General features: G+C 45.7%; 1 protein-coding gene across 10 annotated transcripts in view; it reads right to left on the bottom strand.

Annotated features, from left to right (window-relative positions):
- Nucleotides 1–20,247, bottom strand: part of TTLL5 (tubulin tyrosine ligase like 5) — a 216,119-nt gene that overhangs the window by 149,480 nt on the left and 46,392 nt on the right. For 9 of the 10 annotated variants that reach the window (XR_012669002.1, XM_048855536.2, XM_048855538.2 and 6 more), the window contains 6 exons: nt 15,672–15,753; nt 13,577–13,638; nt 8,258–8,349; nt 2,057–2,170; nt 1,468–1,559; nt 936–998 (listed from right to left, as the gene is read on the bottom strand). Coding sequence is in view for 9 of the 10 variants with exons in the window: in XM_048855536.2 (XP_048711493.1) it covers nt 936–998; nt 1,468–1,559; nt 2,057–2,170; nt 8,258–8,349; nt 13,577–13,638; nt 15,672–15,753 (505 nt within the window). In the remaining variant the exon portion in view is untranslated. The remainder of the gene's footprint in view (nt 1–935; nt 999–1,467; nt 1,560–2,056; nt 2,171–8,257; nt 8,350–13,576; nt 13,639–15,671; nt 15,754–20,247) is intronic. The other variant, XM_048855539.2, reaches the window with a different exon arrangement.

The raw sequence follows: 20,247 nt of genomic DNA, 5'->3' as shown, positions 1-20,247 counted from the left end.
AAAACCCCACCCTAAAGAAGGGTAAAAAGGCCCTGACACAGGAAGTCCAAGAAGCTCTCTTTTAATAGGAATTTGTTTCCTTTAGCTCATATTGAAGGATCTTCCAGCTGGAGCCAAAGGGCCAACAAACATCCCCCAAAGCACAAATGCAAGTGAGACTTGGACATAAAGCTAAAATTATATTCCTGATGCTGGGATACCTGCTATAAGGGGCTCCAATTATGATGCCCCATCACTCCTCATTCCCAAATGGGCTTTCTGTGGAGCCCAGGCCAGGGAGAGAAAACTATGGTGGGCCCAGACACAGGACCACTGATGATGGGTGCAGCTTTTAGTGGAGGTCCACACAGCAGCATGCATTGCTGGGTCTTTCAGAGTACAAAGTGGAGAGGCAGGGCTTCCATCAGTGCTTGGAAAAGGCTTCAGTGCCTACCCTACAAGAGGGAGCATTCTGTAATGTGAAGCTGAATTCAAAGCAAGGGGGATAAGGAATGCTGCAACCTCTGTACAACCCTCAGTGGCTTCTAAACCTGCAAACATCTGTATTCCTTGTTATACAATGCCACTGAGCATTACTCATGCAGTGCACCCTCCTCCTCTTTCCTCCCCTGCCCCGTGGTTGCTTTCCCATGCCCTTTGCACACCATGCTGTGCATCTCCTTCCCCTCCTGCAAGTGTCCGAAGATGGGCCTCTCCAAGCTTTAGGGACCCTATGAAGACTTTGTTTGGAGGGACAGGTAGGTTTGTATTCACTGGCGTACTGAGGAAATAGTGTGTGGCTATTCCTGCCCTTGTAGGCCACAGCACAGTGGCCAACAATATTGTAGCTATTTAGAGCTACTCCTCTTTGCTCTATTTCAGTCCCCTCTGTCCCTCTCCCAGAAGGTGTTCCCCCTACAGTGCAGGTCGCCAGAGCCAGCTGTCCTGTTTCCTACCTGTCCTGGAAGAGACGTATTGCCAGCATATAATTCATTGTTGTCTTGTGCTCTAAGTAGGATCTGGAAAGGCAGGTGGAGGGGACTGATTAAAGCTCAGGCCAACACAATGAAAAGGCAAAGGAGGCCTTGCACAGAAAGAAGACATTCATAAAATACACCCCTAACAGAAAGGCACTGAAACAATATGGTGTAATCAGACAGGCAAGGGGAGAGGAGAAAGGCAGTCACTGTCTAGCACCTAAACGTTGGGGGAGGCAGACACAGTATGTGGTCAAAAAAAGGAAACCAGGACATAAGGGAAAAGGAAAAGCAGAACCTAGTGTCACCCAGGGGTGAGGTCCATTGTGTACCTGTGGCTCTGAGGGTGACACACAGCATGCATTAGGGTAACCAGAGGAAAGAGAGGGAGTTGACAGTGCTGTCCCCGATCCCCAACCACTAACCTGGTTTTAATTCACATACATGTCCTATAACCTAAAACAGAGCACCAAGGAGACACTGAGCCAACACACTGTGGATTTCTCCTCACCCATAAAGATCCCATGTTAGTGGCGTTGGGAATATCCGGATGAAACCCCCTCTCCGCTCATTCTCCTCCTTCACTCGACGCAGAACTTTTATCTAGGATCAGAGAAAGGAACAAGAGCCAAGTGAAATAGATACTAGGACTGAAAATTATCCTCAGGGCAGGGCTTGGGTTCCAGAGGATGAGGCTGCCATTAACCCTGCAGTTGTGGGAGTGACTAGTGTACATTTGACATAATTATACAATAATGTCATCCTACATGTAGGCACTGAAGGATCCTACGGCTTTTTAGAGCATATGTGCACTCTTGGCATAGCAGGGGGAGGGGCCCTTCCGGGATAGAGCCACTATTATCAGTAAAACTCAGCAGTTTCACTCAGAGAATAAACCATTTTCTAAAAGGTCTCCCTTATCACTTTTGTTTGTCCCACTCTGGGGCCAGACAGCTCTCTCATGAGGTAGTGGATACTTGGCAGCAGCAATTATTAATCCAAAATTACATTGGATTATTAAATTACTTGTGTTCCCCTCATCCCTACATGTTGTCCCAAAGCCAAGGTACATACAATATCAGGTATTTAACAGCACTTACCTCCTCCATAGACAGACCCAGCATGGAGCCACTTTGCTTTCCGGCTACCTTTTCCCTGCCTGAGGGCATCACATTTTTCACCTCAGCATCACTGGCAGACAGAGGGCGGGCACGCTGTAGAGACATAGATGTTACATAGATGAATCCAGATGTTAATTTTTAAAATAAGTTTAGAGAGGGGAAAGAGTAATAGCTAAATTCAAATTCCAAGCCCCCATGCTCAGCAGAATCCACACTCCAGGGCACCAGAGCCAGGATTCACACCCCTAGCCTCCAACTACAGCAGGATGTACACCCCATTGGGCACTAATGTCAGGATTCACATTCCCAGTTTTTGAGAACAGAAGGACCCCAAGCATTAGTGCCAGTATTCACATACCTCACCCCTTTGAGGAAACCATGACACATACCCCAGAGGCACTGCAGCCAGGATTTTCACTCCAAGCCCCCATGCACAGAAAGATTCATACCCAATGGGCATCAGAACCAGGATTAACAGTCCAAGGCCCCAGGCAAAATGGGATCCCCATCTCAGGGGCACCAGAGTCAGGATTCACCCTCCCCGTCAGGCTGCGAGGACTCTAGTAATTAGCTAGTGAGATGAACTTGTGGGAGAAAAAGGCGAGACATTCAGTTCAATATCCATCATGCTCTCTTCTCAACTCACAAATCTGAAAGACCACAATCTGATGCTCCTGGGACTCAACAAAAGACCTTTTCTCTTCATACAGCCATACTCCACAGCCAAGTGGCTATCAGTATTATCACAGACAAGCACAGAAGGCAAAGAAAGACTTGAAAAGCAAGAAACTAAAGAAGGAAGGGTTTGCAGAAGTTCTAACAAACAAAGTCTTAACCTGAAGTCAGTGCCTGATAAGTCACAATAGATCAATTGATGAGCCTGGAATCAAAAGTATTTGCAAAGCAGCAGAACTGTCAGGTCCTAAGAAACAGACAGAAACTTAGATCAGTGTGACCGGACACAATCTGACAGGATAGTGGAACAGTTTAACTGGGCCCTAGGCACAGCTCAGGTAGGCTTCCTCTGTAGAAAGATACAAAAAAGACTGAGCCCAACTCATTCCTCCAGATGGCATTCAAACCACCTCTTAGCACAGAAGTGAAAGAAGAATCAGGAAGTAACTCAAAATTGATTAAACCTTGGGAGTAATCCCACAGAACACATACTGAAATGAAGATGAGTGCAGGATCCAACTGCATTCTTATTTGTAAGGATCATCTGAGCTGATAACTAAAACAATAGAATTTCATTGTGGCAACCTCCACAGAAACCACAAGCACAATGACAGAAGCGGAGGATGAAGCAGCTGCAACAGGAATGGATGTTGCACTGGAGCATGCTGGGTTGAGCTACTCAGAAGCAATTCATGTGGTGAGAACCAGAGGGAAAGCGGACATAGCAGGTGCCAACTGAAAATGTTTCATTACCACCTATTGAACAGCGATTAGAAAGGAAGGACCTCAAAGAGATCTGGCTGGGGGGAAAAATGAACGAGTAAACAGGAGACACTAGAGTCATTGAATTTAAAGCCAGAATGAACCACTTGATCATCTAGTCTGACCTCCTGTATATCACAGGCCACCAACACCACCCACTAAACCCAACAACCACAATTAGACCAAAGTATACAACCCACAGGAAACCAGACTATTATGTGCCACGGGCATAGAATAGGAGAGACCGAGGTGCATCAGTGCCACAGGCCCCTGCAATGGCAGAGAAAGGATTAAATGAGGTATACCCAGATGATCCTGGCAAGTGACCCACACACACAGGCTACAGTAGAAGGCAAAAAACCCCAAGATCACTGCCAATCTGACCTGGTGGAAAATTCCTTCCTGAGCCCCAAAATGGTGATCAGTCAGACCCTGAGCATGTTGGTTATTCCATATCCTTTCTCCCTGCATTCGCTTCCCTATGTCATCACTATCAACTCCTTTGCCTCAATATCTTAACTCTCTAAAACCTTCCACCATCCATCCACTTCCTAAAAACCCTTCCTTGACTCCAATATTATACCCACCACATCAGAAATGATTCTTAAAGAAAAGATTAGGAGGGAATTTTTCATCTTAAAGGCTTTCCATGGCCCTATCATAGAATCACAGAATATCAGAGTTGGAAGGGACCTCAGAAGGTCATCTAGTCCAACCCCTGCTCAAAGCAGGACCAATCCCCAACTAAATTATCCCAGCCAGGGCTGTGTCAAGCCTGACCTTAAAAACCTCAAAGGAAGGCGATTCCACCACCTCCCTAGGTAACGCATTCCAGTGTTTCACCACCCTCCTAGTGAAAAAGTTTTTCCTAATATCCAACCTAAACCTCCCCCACTGCAACTTGAGACCATTACTCCTTGTTCCGTCATCTGCTACCACTGAGAACAGTCTAGATCCCTCCTCTTTGGAACCCCCTTTCAGGCAGTTGAAAGCAGCTATCAAATCCCCCCTCATTCTTCTCTTTTGCAGACTAAACAATCCCAGTTCCCTCAGCCTCTCCTCATAAGTCATGTGTTCCAGTCCCCTAATCATTTTTGTTGCCCTCCGCTGGACTCCTTCCAATTTTTCCACATCCTTCTTGTAGTGTGGGGCCCAAAACTGGGCACAGTACTCCAGATGAGGCCTCACCAACGTCGAATAGAGGGGGACGTTCACGTCCCTCGATCTGCTGGCAATGCCCCTACTTATACGTCCCAAAATGCCATTGGCCTTCTTGGCAACAAGGGCACACTGCTGACTCATATCTATCCCTGGAGGTAAGTCAGTCTCTTCACTGCAGATGGGGAAAACAAGCAGAAAGGGGAAGTCAGTTATTCAGTGTCAAAGCTGAAACTAGAACTCAGTCGTTTCTGGCTCTCACCCACATGTTCAATTCTACAGAGACAGTACTGTTGTCTAAGTGCTGGAGAAAAAAGCTCTCTAATCTTCTTTACCTCTTGCCCAACAATATCCTCTAATATTTCGGTGTAAGGTTCATTCTGATCATAGTAGAGAAACCTCTCTCCTCTGTGTAGATAATGATTTCAGAAGGTTCTTGCTCCCTCCTTGACCACAGTGCATCTTTTGAAAAAACTGTGGACAAGACCACCTCCTAGACCTGCTTCCAAAGACGGGCACATGCCTCTGAGTCCCACACCATGGTCCTACCCTGACCTAACCATCCATGGCAGCTACTACAAGATCACTCCCGCTATGGAACTTTACGATTCAGCACCACTCTTTTCTTTCAATCTTACTTTTACCGTTAACCTTAGCTTTGACTTATGCTGAGGACATACAACTCAAAATATCTTTTAACACCTTTAACATATCCTTTCTTGTCACCCTCTCAGCTCATCTTGCTCTAGTGCATTTGTGACTTCAACTCTTGTTTCAGATGGCTGTCTCAAGGACAATAATTATTTCTTCTCTTGGGCAAGAGAAGCCATTCTCCAATACATATCTATCTCCTCTAGCCTCCTTTACACAGACCTCTTTTGTCTCCGGCCTCCATGACCTAGACAAAATCCTATACTCTTCTCCACCCACAACTGTGATATTGCTCCCATTTGCTACTGCCTTCATCATCGCCACCCTGACTACTGCAGTTTCCTTCTCTATGGCCTCCCCGAATCCCAGCTCTCCAGGCTCCAGCATGCAAATTCTGGTGCCACCATCTTGCACCTCTGTGGATGGATGATCACACCAGCTTGACTTTTTAAAACAATCTTGCCACTGCTGAGAATCTTCTCCCTACAGTTCCTGCCATCTGGAATAATCTTCCTATATCTCTCCATCTCCATTCAAATCTCAGATGAAACATCTTTTCTCCTTTACCTCTGAATCTCTTTACCTGGGCTATTTAGTTTTGCAATACAGTCTGGGATAATTTATATCAAAGGTATTATAAAAGATAAAATTTAAAATTTTATCTTTCACATCAGTAAATTAAGTTGAATGAAGCCCAGTATTTACCAACTTTGTGTTTGTTAGTCGAGACTGCACAGAGACAGGGCACTACAAGAGACAGGTAACTGGAATAAAAATCTCATGTTCTGCCAAGACACCTTCACCTCCGACAAGGTGGGAGCTAAAAAGTCCCAGTGAATGGTAAGGTGGTCCTACCACCTCCTTTTCTGATTTTGCCTATGTCCTGCACAAATGCATTCTGCATCACCTCCACCCCCAGCAACCATAATAATCACCTTCAGGCAAATGCTCAAATGTTTAGACCTTCGGAGTACATGCACAATCCGCAACAGAAAAGACAACTCCACGTGACAGAAGCAACCAACCTATCTCAATTGTCAAGACCAAAGTTATTTTTTTTGTACGAGATAAATATTTTTCATCTGCATTAACACCTACTAACCATTAAAGGAATAGATTGATCTAAGCATAAGAAGCTACAGCTCCCCCTTTACTGCTTAAGATTCGTTGAAAAAGCTGTAGCCCAAACCAATGGTCCGTTACTAAGAGAGCTCCATTTCTCTGGAGGGTACCAGTGCTCAGGGAGTCAACACAAAGAAATCACATAAGGGACTGGCAGTGCATTATGGCGAGACCCATGTTATCATCTTAAAGTCACCAATCCTAACCTCATTATTTCCTACAAATGAAACTTCCCCTGATTAAGGTCACAAACTATCCAAATTTCTGAGATAAAGGAGGAGCTGAGAATGACCCAAAATTCCCTTTGCAGTTGAGACCAGGAGTGGAAGAGGAACAGATGATGAAACAGGAACCAGGTCAAAAGGCATCCAGAAAAGAGCAGCCCCCCCAAAAATTCTTGGGTATTGGAGATAGGCCTGTGCCCATCTCTGCTCAAGAGATCCTCTGTAGAGCCCAGGAACCCCTGTTGCATATCCTTACTCATTATCCTACAAGGGTTTTCCTGGTAAGAGAAGTGAAGGCTGAGGTACCATTGCAAAGAGAGGACAGTCCACTTCATGGCCACCACTCAGCACTGTGAAACTCTGTACTTTTCAGCTGGCCCAGAATTTACTCACCATTTACAGCTTTTATGAGAAATCCATTCTGTAAATTCATAACACCTAAAAATCCAATGCTTCAAATACATCTCCGTTTTCCTAATCTCTTCACCCTGAGCTATGCGTGTGCATTCAAGCAGGAGTTCAATGACCAGTGGGGTCTGCCCTAGCAAAAAAGGTTACTTACCATTTAACTTGTTTCCTGAATAAATCGCCACTTGTAGAGAGTGGCTCCCACAGGGTGGTCCAAGAAAGTCTAGGTCAAGGAGGAGAAGGCACGGCACGGCACTCCTTCCCTCTGCCTCAAAATGTGGTCTAGAAAGTCATGGAGATCTATATTGATTCCCACTTGTTGAATTGGATATGGGAACTGGAGCCTCAGCCCGGTGTCCTTATGTCCAATGGAATCTCACCTCACCAGTTATTCTCACCCCACAAGATAATTCCAGGTCCAGATTTTGGCTGAACTGAGTTTTGTGAGATGTACTTTACCACAATTCATATAGAGTTTTCCATGTTCTGAATCTGTTTCCAGGTAGATGGAAATCTGAACAGAGAAAGATTTCCATCTACCTGGGCTCCAGTCACAGACTATGCCACAGGAAAGGTCAATTGCAGCAGCACAGTGGTCAACTGCAGGCAGCTCACAAACTCTCAATGAAATTAAAACCCTCTGATTTAAAATTCTGTGCACAGTGCTTGTGAAGTGAGAAATGCCTCTGAAAAAACAAATGGGCTGGGAGCTCCCCACTCCATCAACATTTGTGGGATCCATCTGGCTGACAGAGAGAGATGAGGGAAAAGCAGACTTTCAGAGCTCCAGCATTTTAATAGCAGAATGGACACTGGACATTCACCAGGAGCCATATGAGGTCTCAGTCCAAAGGGATAGGAGATGAGAGAAACCAGGGGCAAAGGAGAAATAAGGCTCTAATTTCAAATATGAAAGCTCTTTCTACGTCAGATAAGGTCTCACAAATGCTCAAAAAGCTGTGGGATTCTTGAAGCTAGTCACCCACAATGAAGCTGGCTGGGAGACACAGTACAGTCGCATCCCATGAGCCTCCTCTTCTACAATTTTGCTAGGATTACAGGGGCCTCACTACACTCACTTGCAGGCTCTTTCACCTTTGGGCAAAACTGATTAAAGCTGCTGTCCTGGTATTCTCCTCAGAGCTGCAACACGAAGTCCTGGGTTGCTGAACTTGCTTACCTGAGGCTTCTGAAAGGGATTTCTTCTGGCTGACTCTGACGAGTGTTGGGCTACCCGGCTTGACCGCTGGCCCAGATCCTGGCACACAAAGCCTGTGGAAGTAGAGAGACATGTGAGAAGAAGAGGTTACTCACCTGGTACAGCAACTGTGGTTCTTTAAGATGCATGTCCCCCCCATGTCCACTTCACATGCATGTGCACCCCATGCACCTTTGACTGGAGATTTTTACTAGCAGTGTCCATTCAACCCAAGCAAGGGCCTTACATGCCCTTGTGCTCACAATACCATGTCTATATTGAGCTGTGCAGATGAACTGTGCTCGGTTCCTTTTCTACTGCAAAGTCTCACAAAGGAAACTCTGAAATAGAGAGGAAGGAGGGCAGGGAATGGAACATCAGTAAGGGGATACACCTCAAAGAACCAGATACTGCACTCCTCCTCCGAGAAGTAACCCTATGGGTACTCCACTTCAGGCGATTCCAGAGCAGTATCCCCACAGGGAGGAGGGAGCTCCAGAGTCAGGTCCAGCACTGAAGACAAAACCACATTGCCAGCTGCTACATCAGATGTAAAGGCACGGACCAAGGCCTAATGTTTGGAGAAGCTATGTATTGAAGACCACATAGCAATTCTGCAAATCTCAGATACTGGAACATCTGTAAGTAATGCAAAGGATGCTGACTGCAACTTTGTGAAGTGCACTAACACCCTTGAATTTTAGGTTGAACGCTAGCTGCACCATAACATGCAAAAATACACCGAGAGATCCACCTCAATAGCCTACTGGATGGAGATTGTAGATCTTTTAGATCTGGCTTAAATGGAAGTAAGTAGTCCAGGAGACATCTGACATTTTTTGGCCCTATCCAGATAGAAGGCCAATGTTCTCCTAACATGCAAAGTATGAAAGGAAGCCTTCAGCTGAGAATTATGTGGTTTTGGGGGAAAACTTGGTAAAATGAATGCATTGACTAAGATGCAACTCAAATGACACCTTAGGTAGGAATTAGGGTGTGAACATAAGGAAACCTGGTCTTTGAAGAATACCATGAAAGGATGGCCTGTCATTAAGGCCCCAGTTTCTCCAACTCTTCAGGCTGACGTGATGGCTATCAAAAAATACCATTTTCATAGGCAGGTGAAGAAAGGAACCAGTTGCCATTGGTTCAAATGAAGGTCTTGTTGAGACATCTAAGAACTATATTGCGATCCCAAGTCAGATTAGGGTCTTTCATTTGAGGGAAAAGGTTCCCAATAACTCTGACTTTCATCAAAAGTTTTGGGTGAGTGAACAATTTTGAGCATGAACAGGCTCTATCACTCCTAAATGAAGAAGTGAGTTTATCTCCTGTCTCACTAAGAACTTGTGACAGGGGTCACTGAAAAGGGATGGGTGTGGGGAGGGGTGGAAAGGAGGGAGGGAGGAAAAGGGAATGGTGTAGCCCAATGTTACAATCTCCAAGACCCATTTTTCTGTGATAATCTGTTCCCATGCATGTTGAAAATGGGTAAATCAGGGTCCAAATGGGGGAGTTGGGCAAATTGTTGCAGATGTGAACTAAAGATGGGGATGATTCAAACCCTTGACCAACCCATCAAATTGGTGTTTTGATTCTGGTTGAGTACTTGGGCAACACAGATAAATAATTCTTTTCCTCTAATCTATATTTCTTCCTGGTGGGCCCAATGTGTCTTTGGAACCACAAAATTGGATTGGCCAGTATCTCTGGGTGCTTTGTGACCTACCAGGTTTTCTTTTGTTCATAGGGGTATACATTCAGAGATCGTAATTTGGCTCTGGAGTCTTTCAAAGTGTTCAGGGACTTCTGTGTTTTCTGAAAACAAACTTCAGACCATCGAAGGGGAGGTCCTCTACAATTCTCTGGACTTCTCAGGGAAAGCTGGACAGTTGGACCCAGGATGCCCTGCGCATAACTACCACCATAGAGATGGAATGTGCCATGGCGTCTACCACATCTCAGGACTCTTGAAGGGTGTCTTGACCAGTAATTGTCCCTTAGCAGTGATGGTCTGAAATCGCTCTCCTTGGTCTGGTGGAAGGTGCTCAATAAAAGCAGTAAATTTCCTGTAGTTTGTGTAATAATATTTTGCCATGAAAGCCCAGTAATTCTCAATCTGAAATTGCAGGGTCACAGATGAGTAGGATTTCCAGGTGGTTCTGGTCTGTCATACAGGATTGATTTGGTATGGTGGTGTTTTCCCCACTCATTCACCACATCAGAATTGGGTTGGGGGTGGGAGAATAAAAATTTGGAGTCCTTGGTGGGGATATACTTTTTTTTTATCTGCCCATTGGCAAGATGGTACTGTTGCTGGAGTCCACCAAACCATCTTCACCAGACCCAAAAGTGCCTCATTGATAGGTAGTGAAAATCTGGTTGGTGTTGCTGACTGCAGAATGTCCATCAACTTGAGTTGTAATTCTTTGACCTCTTCAAGTGGTATCGGGAGAGCGTCCGCCACCCGTTTTATGAGGTCCTGAAATTGCTTGCTATCATCAGCCACAGATGGTGATGGAGGCATAACCACCTCATCCGGAGACAAGGAGATGGTGATTTGAGGGGTACCCTTCTCGTCTGCCCTAGCTTCCTGTTCTCTGAATGTCTCCTCCTGTTGAGGAATGGGCTGAGGTAGAGGTAAATGTATCTCTCTTGTCCCAGTGAGCAAGACTCAATACCTTGGGAAATTGTCATCAGTATGCTACCCAGGGGTCCCATTATGGTCATTGAGGGGGTCCATATAGGAGAGGGGTGGCATTCAAGGCAGTTCCCACCACCCATGATGTCTTTCCAAAAATTCCTCTCTGAGAGTGTCGAAGAGTGGGTTCCTATGCAGACAGATAGGACAGCCCTGCACTCAGAGAAAAGAGACTGAAAAGGTCTCCATCATCATCCTCGACATCATCCAGTGGAGGACCCCAGCGGTAAAAGGTGGTGAATCAGGCAGTATTGAAAATAGGAGTCCATTGACTGAATGGGTCTTGATTACAAGAGGCACTCAGTTCCCATGAGCACTGGAGACTCCTGTTCACCTGACACTGATAAATCATCCTTCAAGTACCAAAATGTTTGTGGTACCAAATGGAGAGACAGTACCAATATGATGGTGTTTGTGTCTGTAGAGATAGATGGTACTGAAGATTTAGAGTGCTCCGAGGTGAGTGCCAATGGAGTTAGACACTTAGGCTTGCTCAGTACAGAGGAACCCATTGGGGAAGGTGCTGACAGTAAAGCTGTGCGTCCATCAATACTGGCCTGGAGGAATGGTTCTCCTTGCCCTCTTGTCTGAACAGTACTGACGCTTGGTCAGAGCAGTGTTTGCTCTTGGAAGAGATTCAGGGCTATCCAGCCCTGCTGCTACCAAAAGAGTCCTTTGCCTTTGCAGTACTAAGCCAAGAAGCTGAAGTTTTTGAAACAGTTGAACAACTGGGAGACAGAAGTCTTTTAGGAACAGGCTCCTTAAGAAGGAAGTTGAAGCTCCTCTTCCTGGAATCCTTCAAAGAAGTCTCTGGAGTCTTCCCCTTTTGGGGGGACAGCTGAACCAATATCAAAGGGGCGCTGGATCTGCCCAGAAACTGGTGTACTGGCGGAAGGGGGTGTTTCCTGATCTGGCTCTGAAGCAGGGCAAAGGGAAAACTATCATTAGTAGCCTCAACTTAATTTCCCGGTTCTTATTTGCTTTGAATTTAAGGATCTGACAGAAGTTATGCTTCTGAGGGACGTGCAAATCTCCAATGCAGCAAAAGCATTTGGAGTGGTTGTTGCTAATCAAAATGGCCTCCCAGCAAGTGAGGCAACATTTGAACCCTGGTGAGCTGGCCATGCCTTTCTCAAGACAAACCTTCTCAGAGGGAGGGGACAGGAACAGAAACTAATCCTCTCAACTACTAAACTAACTAGCAAACTATCTAAAAACTAAACTCACTAATAGGAGGAAAAACAAATTTTTAGTTGAAGCACATTCAAGGCAGACATGCTAAAGCTCCATCTCAGGCTGAGACAGTTAAGAAGAAACTGAGGGCAGTTCATGCATGAACCCCTACATAGCATTGGTTTGGGGCATGAGGGTGTGTAGGGCACATGCATGGGTCGAACCGATGCTGCTAATCAACATTTCCAGTTGAAGGTGTGTGGGATGCATGCACACCTGAAGTGGAGCACCTATAGGGACACTATTCCCTAGACCACCTTTAATTTCTGGGAGAGTTGGCCAGCCCCTGAAACACAACCTAACATTCCTACCAACAGTTTTATCAACCATGAACCCAGGGGTGTGTGTTTCCCCGAACAAGGCCCAAGAAGTCTTTTTTCCTCAGTATGTCTCGTTTTATTTAAGTCTCAAGTCCTCCCCTCTTCCCCCAATGGCATAATATTTCTGGCTGAGAACCAGAAAGGATGCCTTTAAAAAGCCAGCATTTAAAAAGAAGGGTTGCTAAAGAACACAGACGAGTGCCCTCTTGCATTCAGTGGCTAAGCATGCTGCACTGGTGGCATTTTTCTACCTCTTTTTGGGCCCAAAAAGTAAGACACCAAAAACCAAACCAACACCTCTCAATGAGTAATGTAAAATATTAGCCGTAGGGTGCTCTGCTAGCTAAACACTGCTACACATTACAATCATGCAGTTTTTCACACCCACAATTCCACATTTGTATAGCCTAATCACAACTTACTAACACTGCCTTCACTTTGGAGCACTCAACCCTACAAACATTTTTTCGTATCTCTAACTCCCTGAGTAGGCTGTAAAATTCAGTCACTCATTTTGGGGAGTCAAGGAAACAGACAGCTTCACAAACCAAACCAGAGATTTCAACACATTTAAGAGAACGAATTGCTCAGCCTGCACAACAGCGGTCCACTGGGTAGCATCTCTTCTGGTCCCCTTCACATCTAATACATTCACCACCATTCCCACAACTTATTACACCCTGACCCACCACTGAACACTCATCACAACACATCTCCACATACCATCTTGTTCTACAATCCAACACACTAACTCACCTCCTGTCCAAATACATCTGACAATCCAGAACATGTACCCACACACCCTCATAGTATAACTATCCAATACATCATATCCACCCACCTACAATTCCATCCATGCAACTCAAGATACACACCATCCCCATAACTCAATGCACCCACTCTTCTTAACTCAACACCCCTATCTATTATCATACAGACACAAACCCCAAAACCTGACACATCTATCCAAGCCTAATACAATACACCACACAAAACTGCACCTTAACATGTAGTAAAGAGGCATGTTGAAGTTTCTATTGCACTCACCTACAAGGGTAAACATGTCCGAAATCATGCTAGCTTTGATCTTCAGGTCCAAAGGAGCATCACTGTCCCCATATGCAACAAGAGACAGGAGGAGTCAGTTATTTGGCAATTCATGGAAAGCATCAATGTCCAACACAGATTCCCTTTCATCATATTCCCAGTGGATCAGTTCTCAGAGAGCACAAATAGAATGGAAGATATGGGGAAGTCTAGTTGATTATCTTTGTATCACAAAAACAGTCAATGAATTATGTCTGCCTCTAAACACTGTATCAGTTCCATTATAATCCTCTCCCACATTCCCTTTGGGCATCATTTGGGGAGGGCTGTTAGCTCTTCTTGGGAAGAGACTGGCTTTCCATGTATCTCTACAACACATAGCAGAATGGGTGTTATTGCAATACTAATGTTAAGCAGTAACCACCCATCCATATAAAATGACAGATCAATGGATGCTAAGGAGCAGTGAACAAATGATCAGAGAAAGTAAATGGACCCTGCAGCGGTCAGATAGAAGGGGAAATACAAAGCATGTATGTACACAGAGCTTAACTGAAAATCATCTGGAGTGAAAGACAGGCTAAGCCCCTGAGGCCCTGGCAGCCAAGAGTTCTTTACTGTTGGACCATAAGGAGACTATGCTCTGCAGTTCTGTGGAAGATGAATGGGGTACAGAGGCTGGCATCAGTGGCAAAGCAGAAGGAGAGAGGAGGGTATGCAATAATACTAGGACAGGTATGCAGGCATGTATGTATGTATGGAATGGATCAGAAAAACAATTTCAGTGGCCACAATCTGAATGGACTTAAGACATGGGCAAAATGGGTATTGGGGAGGCTAGAAAGGAGGATGTTCCAGTAACAGATAAGAAACTGTATGGACAACAGTTCATAGCTGTGTGGACAGGAAGGGACATATCTCTGATGCATTGTGGATCTGGAGACAACTTGTGTGAGAGGAGAAGAAAAATGAGTAGTCAAATAGGACCTTAGGTTATGAGATACATCATTAGCAATAGTAAAGAAATAGTCAGAAAGCAAACAGAACCCCAACTGGACTCCTTCAGAATGCCTGCTGCACCCAGGTCAATATGAAAAGGAACAGCAAAGGAGATCCACTCTGTAAGCCTGTCAAGGTTCCTCCCCCCATTCTGAACTCTAGGGTACAGATGTGGGGACCTGCATGAAAACCTCCTAAGCTTACTTTTACCAGCTTAGGTTAAAACTTCCCCAAGGTACAAATTAATTTTATCCTTTGCCCTTGGAATATCCACTGCCACCACCAAACTCTAACTGGGTTTACTGGGAAACGTAGTTTGGACACGTCTTTCCCCACAAAATCCTCCCAACCCTTGCACCCCACTTCCTGGGAAAGGTTTGGTAAAAATCCTCACCAATCTGCATAGGTGACCACAGACCCAAACCCTTGGATCTGAGAACAATGAAAAAGCATTCAGTTTTCTTACAAGAAGACTTTTAATAGAAATAGAAGTAAATAGAAGTAAAGGAATCACCCCTGTAAAATCAAGATGGTAGATACCTTACAGGGTAATTAGATTCAAAACAGAGAATCTCTCTAGGCAAAACCTTCAGTTACAAAAAAGACACACAGACAGGAATAGTCATTCTATTCAGCACAATTCTTTTCTCAGCCATTTAAAGAAATCATAATCTAACACATACCTAGCTAGATTACTTACTAAAAAGTTCTAAGACTCCATTCCTGTTCTATCCCCAGCAAAAGTAGCATACCGACAGACACAGACCCTTTGTTTTTCTCCCTCCTCCCAGTTTTGAAAGTATCTTGTCTCCTCATTGGTCATTTTGGTCAGGTGCCAGCGAGGTTACCTTTAGCTTCTTAACCCTTTACAGGTGAGAGGATTTTTCCTCTGGCCAGGAGAGATTTTAAAGGGGTTTACCCTTCCCTTTATATTTATGGCAAAGCCCATTAATAATGGAACAATATACCATGGATTTCACTCAGCCATGCCCGCCCAGGGCATGCACTTGGTGTGCTGCACTTAGTGTGGTCAGAGATTCCACCATTGGTATTGAGGTCCCTGCCCTTCCATTTCTTGAAGCTGGGAATTACTTACCAGGCCAGGGATGGGGATAAGTTCACCTCCAGTAGCCAGGGCTTGAGAGTAGCATCAATAAGGACATCAAAACCATACAGCTCTGAAAACACAAATGGTGTCTCTTTCATACACAATAATGCCCCAGGGAGCCCAGAAAATGCCCAATTTGAGCCTCTGTTGGGGCACTCCTGCCAGCTGACTCATCTGAGGCTTACTGATCCCTCTAGCTCAGATACCCTCTCAGATGGGAGTCTGGCTTCCCTAGAATGGGAGTTAAAGATACTACCAGCTTTGGGGGAGTCCAGAAAACTAGTCCCAAGAAAACCTGGAGAAAGAAGGATGAGAAATGGAGGAGCACAGGCAGGAACAGCAAACAAAAGTAGAAGAGAGGAAGAATTAGACACACATGCCTCCCCAAGACTGTCCTAGCTGTCCAGACCCTAGCATGTGCAGAATTATCTACATTTTCACATGCAGAGGCATAAAGCAACACAACCAAATCATCCCATCTTCCAACACTTCCACTAACTACACTTTGTTTCCAGGATCCTGTTTAAAACAAAAAATTCACCCTCCTTGCTCCATGTCTTGCCCTAGTCTGCCACATGGATCTCCATTCCTTTTACCATCAGAACCTCTCCATCTACCCATCTAGCACTAGCTTTCCCTCCGTACTCCCACATAATCCCCAGGTGGGTGCAAGATCCTTTTTCTCTGCAGCTCCTGCCACTTTGACAGCCTCCCAGTAACTTCACTTTACTGATGCTCCACCACTTTGTAAATCACTGTTAAAAAAAGCCTCTCGCCCTATCCTCTAAAATGCTCTCTCACTCAGAATGTGCTAGATGCACTCCTCTCTAATAGGTCAGACTAAAGCCAGCTTCCCATTCCAAAACTGATTTTATTTCATTCTATACAGCACATCCTCTCATTTTGGGACAACTTACAAGAAAGATGGTACACAAATATGACTGAAATAAGTTGGCACCAAGGCAATTTCCTGGAACAGTACTAAGTGTTGGAGAGAGTTAACATCAGTGCAACTTATGCACTTTTTTTAAAATATTGCAGAACATGGGATTGGCACAGGAGAAGGATTTCCATGGTTTTAGAATTGATCAGTTCCCTAATGCCTGGAATGAGAGCAACAGAATTACTGTACCATGCTGCTCTCCTTGAATTCTGCCCCCAGCGTTTTGTCGCCTACCTGACATTCATGCCTGGGGAGCAGGACTGTTTGACAAGATCCGCCTTTGCAGGCAGCTGTTCAAGAGCTCCTGCAGCTTGCTATAGTAAGCTGCTGGGGGGACTTGGAGGAGAAGGAAACAGCAGCACAATTTGTGAATGTTGCCTGCATGTTTTTCTGGGCCCTGTAGCCAGACGTTGAGTGGGAAGCAAAACAGCACAGAATCAATCAGTTGGTCCAGCCCAAGAAAGTTAGGCTGATCTGCATCAGGGTTTCTTGTTTCCCAGGCTGGGAAGGCTGTGGCAGGGGAGAGGGAAGGAGGAAGAGGTTGAGAGTGTGAACATTTAAGGCTTTTGAACAAGAAAAAAAATCTCATGGATAGGATAAGCACATTCTTCCAAAAGACAGTCTAGGCCAGAGTGAGGACCCTGTAGTTCCCAGTGTACAACAAAACCTGAGGGACAGCCAAGCAGCTAGATGGAAAAGATGAGTGGGTCAATAGCAACTGCTGGTCTGCAACCTTCCACCCCCTAAGCCAAGAACTAGAGAATGGCTTTGGTTTAGACTGGACATCCTTTCCCCTGCTGCCTGGTTGTTTCTTCCATTCTCTCCTCCTGCCCTTCACAGTACCTTAGCTACCAACTTCACCTTCCATGCTTCTCTCTCCCCATCATTCTCTCCCACTCTTTTTTCCCTGTTTTCCCATCCTTCCCCCCACCCCCTCAATGTCCCATCCCTCCTTTCCTTCACTGTTATATATAAGTGAAACTAAAAAGACACTTGCTAGTCAGCACCCTGATTGTTCTGCTTGTATTGCATCCCTTTCCCCACCCTTTGTCTTATCTATTAAGATACTAAGTTCTCTGGGGCAGGAACCATGTCTTATGTGTTTTTGAACATTGCTGTTGCTGATTTATATGCTGGTCTTACACTTATAGAGAGGATGGGGCACGTGTGCCTAACAGGAACAAGATTGATCCCTTTTACAGGGCATGCACTGGACCAAGGAGACAGTACCACAAATGCTTCTACACAGTTCTGCAAGAGAAGAGTGAGCTAGAATGGGGGGGCATTGTGATCAGGTGTTTGTTTTCTAAAGGATCTATACACTCTTGTGCTCTCTCTCTTTAAGTAAAGAGCAATGGTGTTTTAAAATCCAGTGTCACATCTGTGTGTGTTATATGCTATACCTATCTCACTACCCGGAAGAGGTGAACTGTAAATCTAGACCATTCTCACAGCTGGAATTTAAGATATGGGAATATCTGGGGAGTTAGCACTGGTCCCAGGGGCTGGAGAGCTGGACTAAGAAGTCTCAATTGTCAGGGGAAGTACTAGGCAGATGACCCACATCGCATGAATGTGCCTAGAGATCAGTTATGGGCAGGGTCTGGACTCCATTCAGACTCTTGATGCTTAAAGCAGCGGTTGTCAACCAGGAATCTGAGGCCCCTGGGGGGCCGCATGCTGGTTACAGGGGGCCACAGGGCCCTGCAGCTGAAGTGTGGGGACCCCAAGGCCCAACACCCCGTGGGGCTGAAACTGGAGCAGAGCCGTGGGGGGCTCTGAGCCCAGATGCCCCTTGCAGGGGTAAAGCCAAGGAGCAGGATTGAAGCTCCCAGTCTAAAGTCCTGATGCCCCTGCAGGGCAGAACCCCGCCCCAGGGCGGCTGAAGCCCCAGCTCTCTCCTGCCTGGTGGCTGAAGTCCAGAAGCCCTGCATGGCTAAAGCTTCAAGCCCCTCCTGTGGCTGAAGCCAGGAACGCAGAGGCCCCCCCCGACGGCCCCTGGAGTTTTTATAGCATGCTGGGGGGAGAAGCCTCAGAAAGAAAAAGGTTGAGAACCCCTGGCTTAAGGCATATGGGGACTTTGTGTCTGGATCCCCTCACAGTAGTTTGATGAGAAGTCCAACAGGCGGAGCTCAGTTAAAACTGAGATACTCGGCACAATGGGCATCCTGACACTGGCTGAGAACTACTGCACACAAATCATAGGTAAAAAACTCCAGCATCCCACATCTCCCGGAAGTGTTTCATTAGCCTATGTCGCAATTTGGAGAATGAACGAGGACGATTTCACGCCGAAAAATGCCTCACTCTCACCCCATCTTTTCTTCTTCTGCAGGCAAAGATAGTGAACTCGCATGTAAGCAGCATGAAGAGGGGAAGCCCCTGTGAGAACACCAGAGAGCAAAGGTGTCTCCTCTGCAGCTGTAGCCAGGCAGCCTGGTTGTCACTCCCCATTGTAGAGGGATCAGAGAGAGAGCGCGAGCGCGCGCGCGCAGACGGATTGAAAGCGGACTGTATTCTAGGATTTTTCCTTAGTTGTGGCAAGGGCAGCATCAGGTCTGTGACAGCCCATCTTGCATCCCTAATGTTGAGGAAATAGGGGGAGCTGGCAGATGGGCAACCAGGTTTCCACACCTCAGATCCTTAGCCTACTCCCCTTCTTCAGCTACTATGAACCACAAAAACCTATTTCGTCCTCACACAATTTCAAAGGCTCTAGCAAGCTATCAGAAGGCAGTGTTTGATGCCAAGACTTAGGAACATGAGCTCCCACCCAGCAAAAGGATCGCTGCAACTAGGGCTCCCAAACCCACCCCACCAGAAGGCTCAGGGATATCCCCCTCCCTTTCAGGGGAAGGGAAAGCTCTCCTGCATAACTAATAGCAAAGCAACACTTCTCATTCTTTACCAGCCATCCTCATGCAATCTCCTGGAAAGTGTGAGGTAGCCCTAGAGTCCAGACACAGCTCAGTTCCCCAGACTCGGCTCTGCAATTCCCATAAGGAAGATGGGGCTTAGTGTTCAACATAGCTAAGCTACTCTGAAGAGGACAGCTATATTTCTTTTCACCCCAAAGAAAGTTCAGAGCTGGCTAACTGCTGCCTCCACCATGCTTCCATTCTCAGCATTCTACAGCATGAGAAAGAGGGGACATCTGTCTATCCAGGTTCTGCTACAACACTAATCTCCCTAACAGCCAGGTGACCCTCAGAATTAAAAACAAACAAACAATATCACACTCCTCTTATGTAGGAGTGAGTCAGTTGATTAGATAGCAGGAGGTGTAACTATGAGGGAAAGCCATACCAAAGCAAAGTTTTAGATTTAGTTCCAAGTTGTGTGAGGTCCAAAGTTGTCACTCTCTTTTGAGGGAACTTCAGACTAGGTCCAGTTCCCATGAAAGTGCACTCACAAGACTCATTATTTCTTAAGTTTAATTGATTCAGTGGAACAGAGTCACTGTGGAAGGTTACAGTAGCAGGAGCGGTGAACTTTCAAGCAGTTAGGACCAATCTTATAGAGGGCTTTAAATATCAGGACAGGGACTCTCATTCACTCAAGAGCCAAAGCAGGGAGAAGAACAGCAGGGTGATGGTGCATAACCAAGGCAAGCTGCTGCAT

Source organism: Caretta caretta, chromosome 6 (assembly GCF_965140235.1).
Source record: "Caretta caretta isolate rCarCar2 chromosome 6, rCarCar1.hap1, whole genome shotgun sequence".
NCBI lineage: Eukaryota > Metazoa > Chordata > Testudines > Cheloniidae > Caretta > Caretta caretta.
The sequence above is the reverse complement of the archived record's forward strand: the minus strand, read 5'-3'. Positions and strand labels throughout refer to the sequence as shown.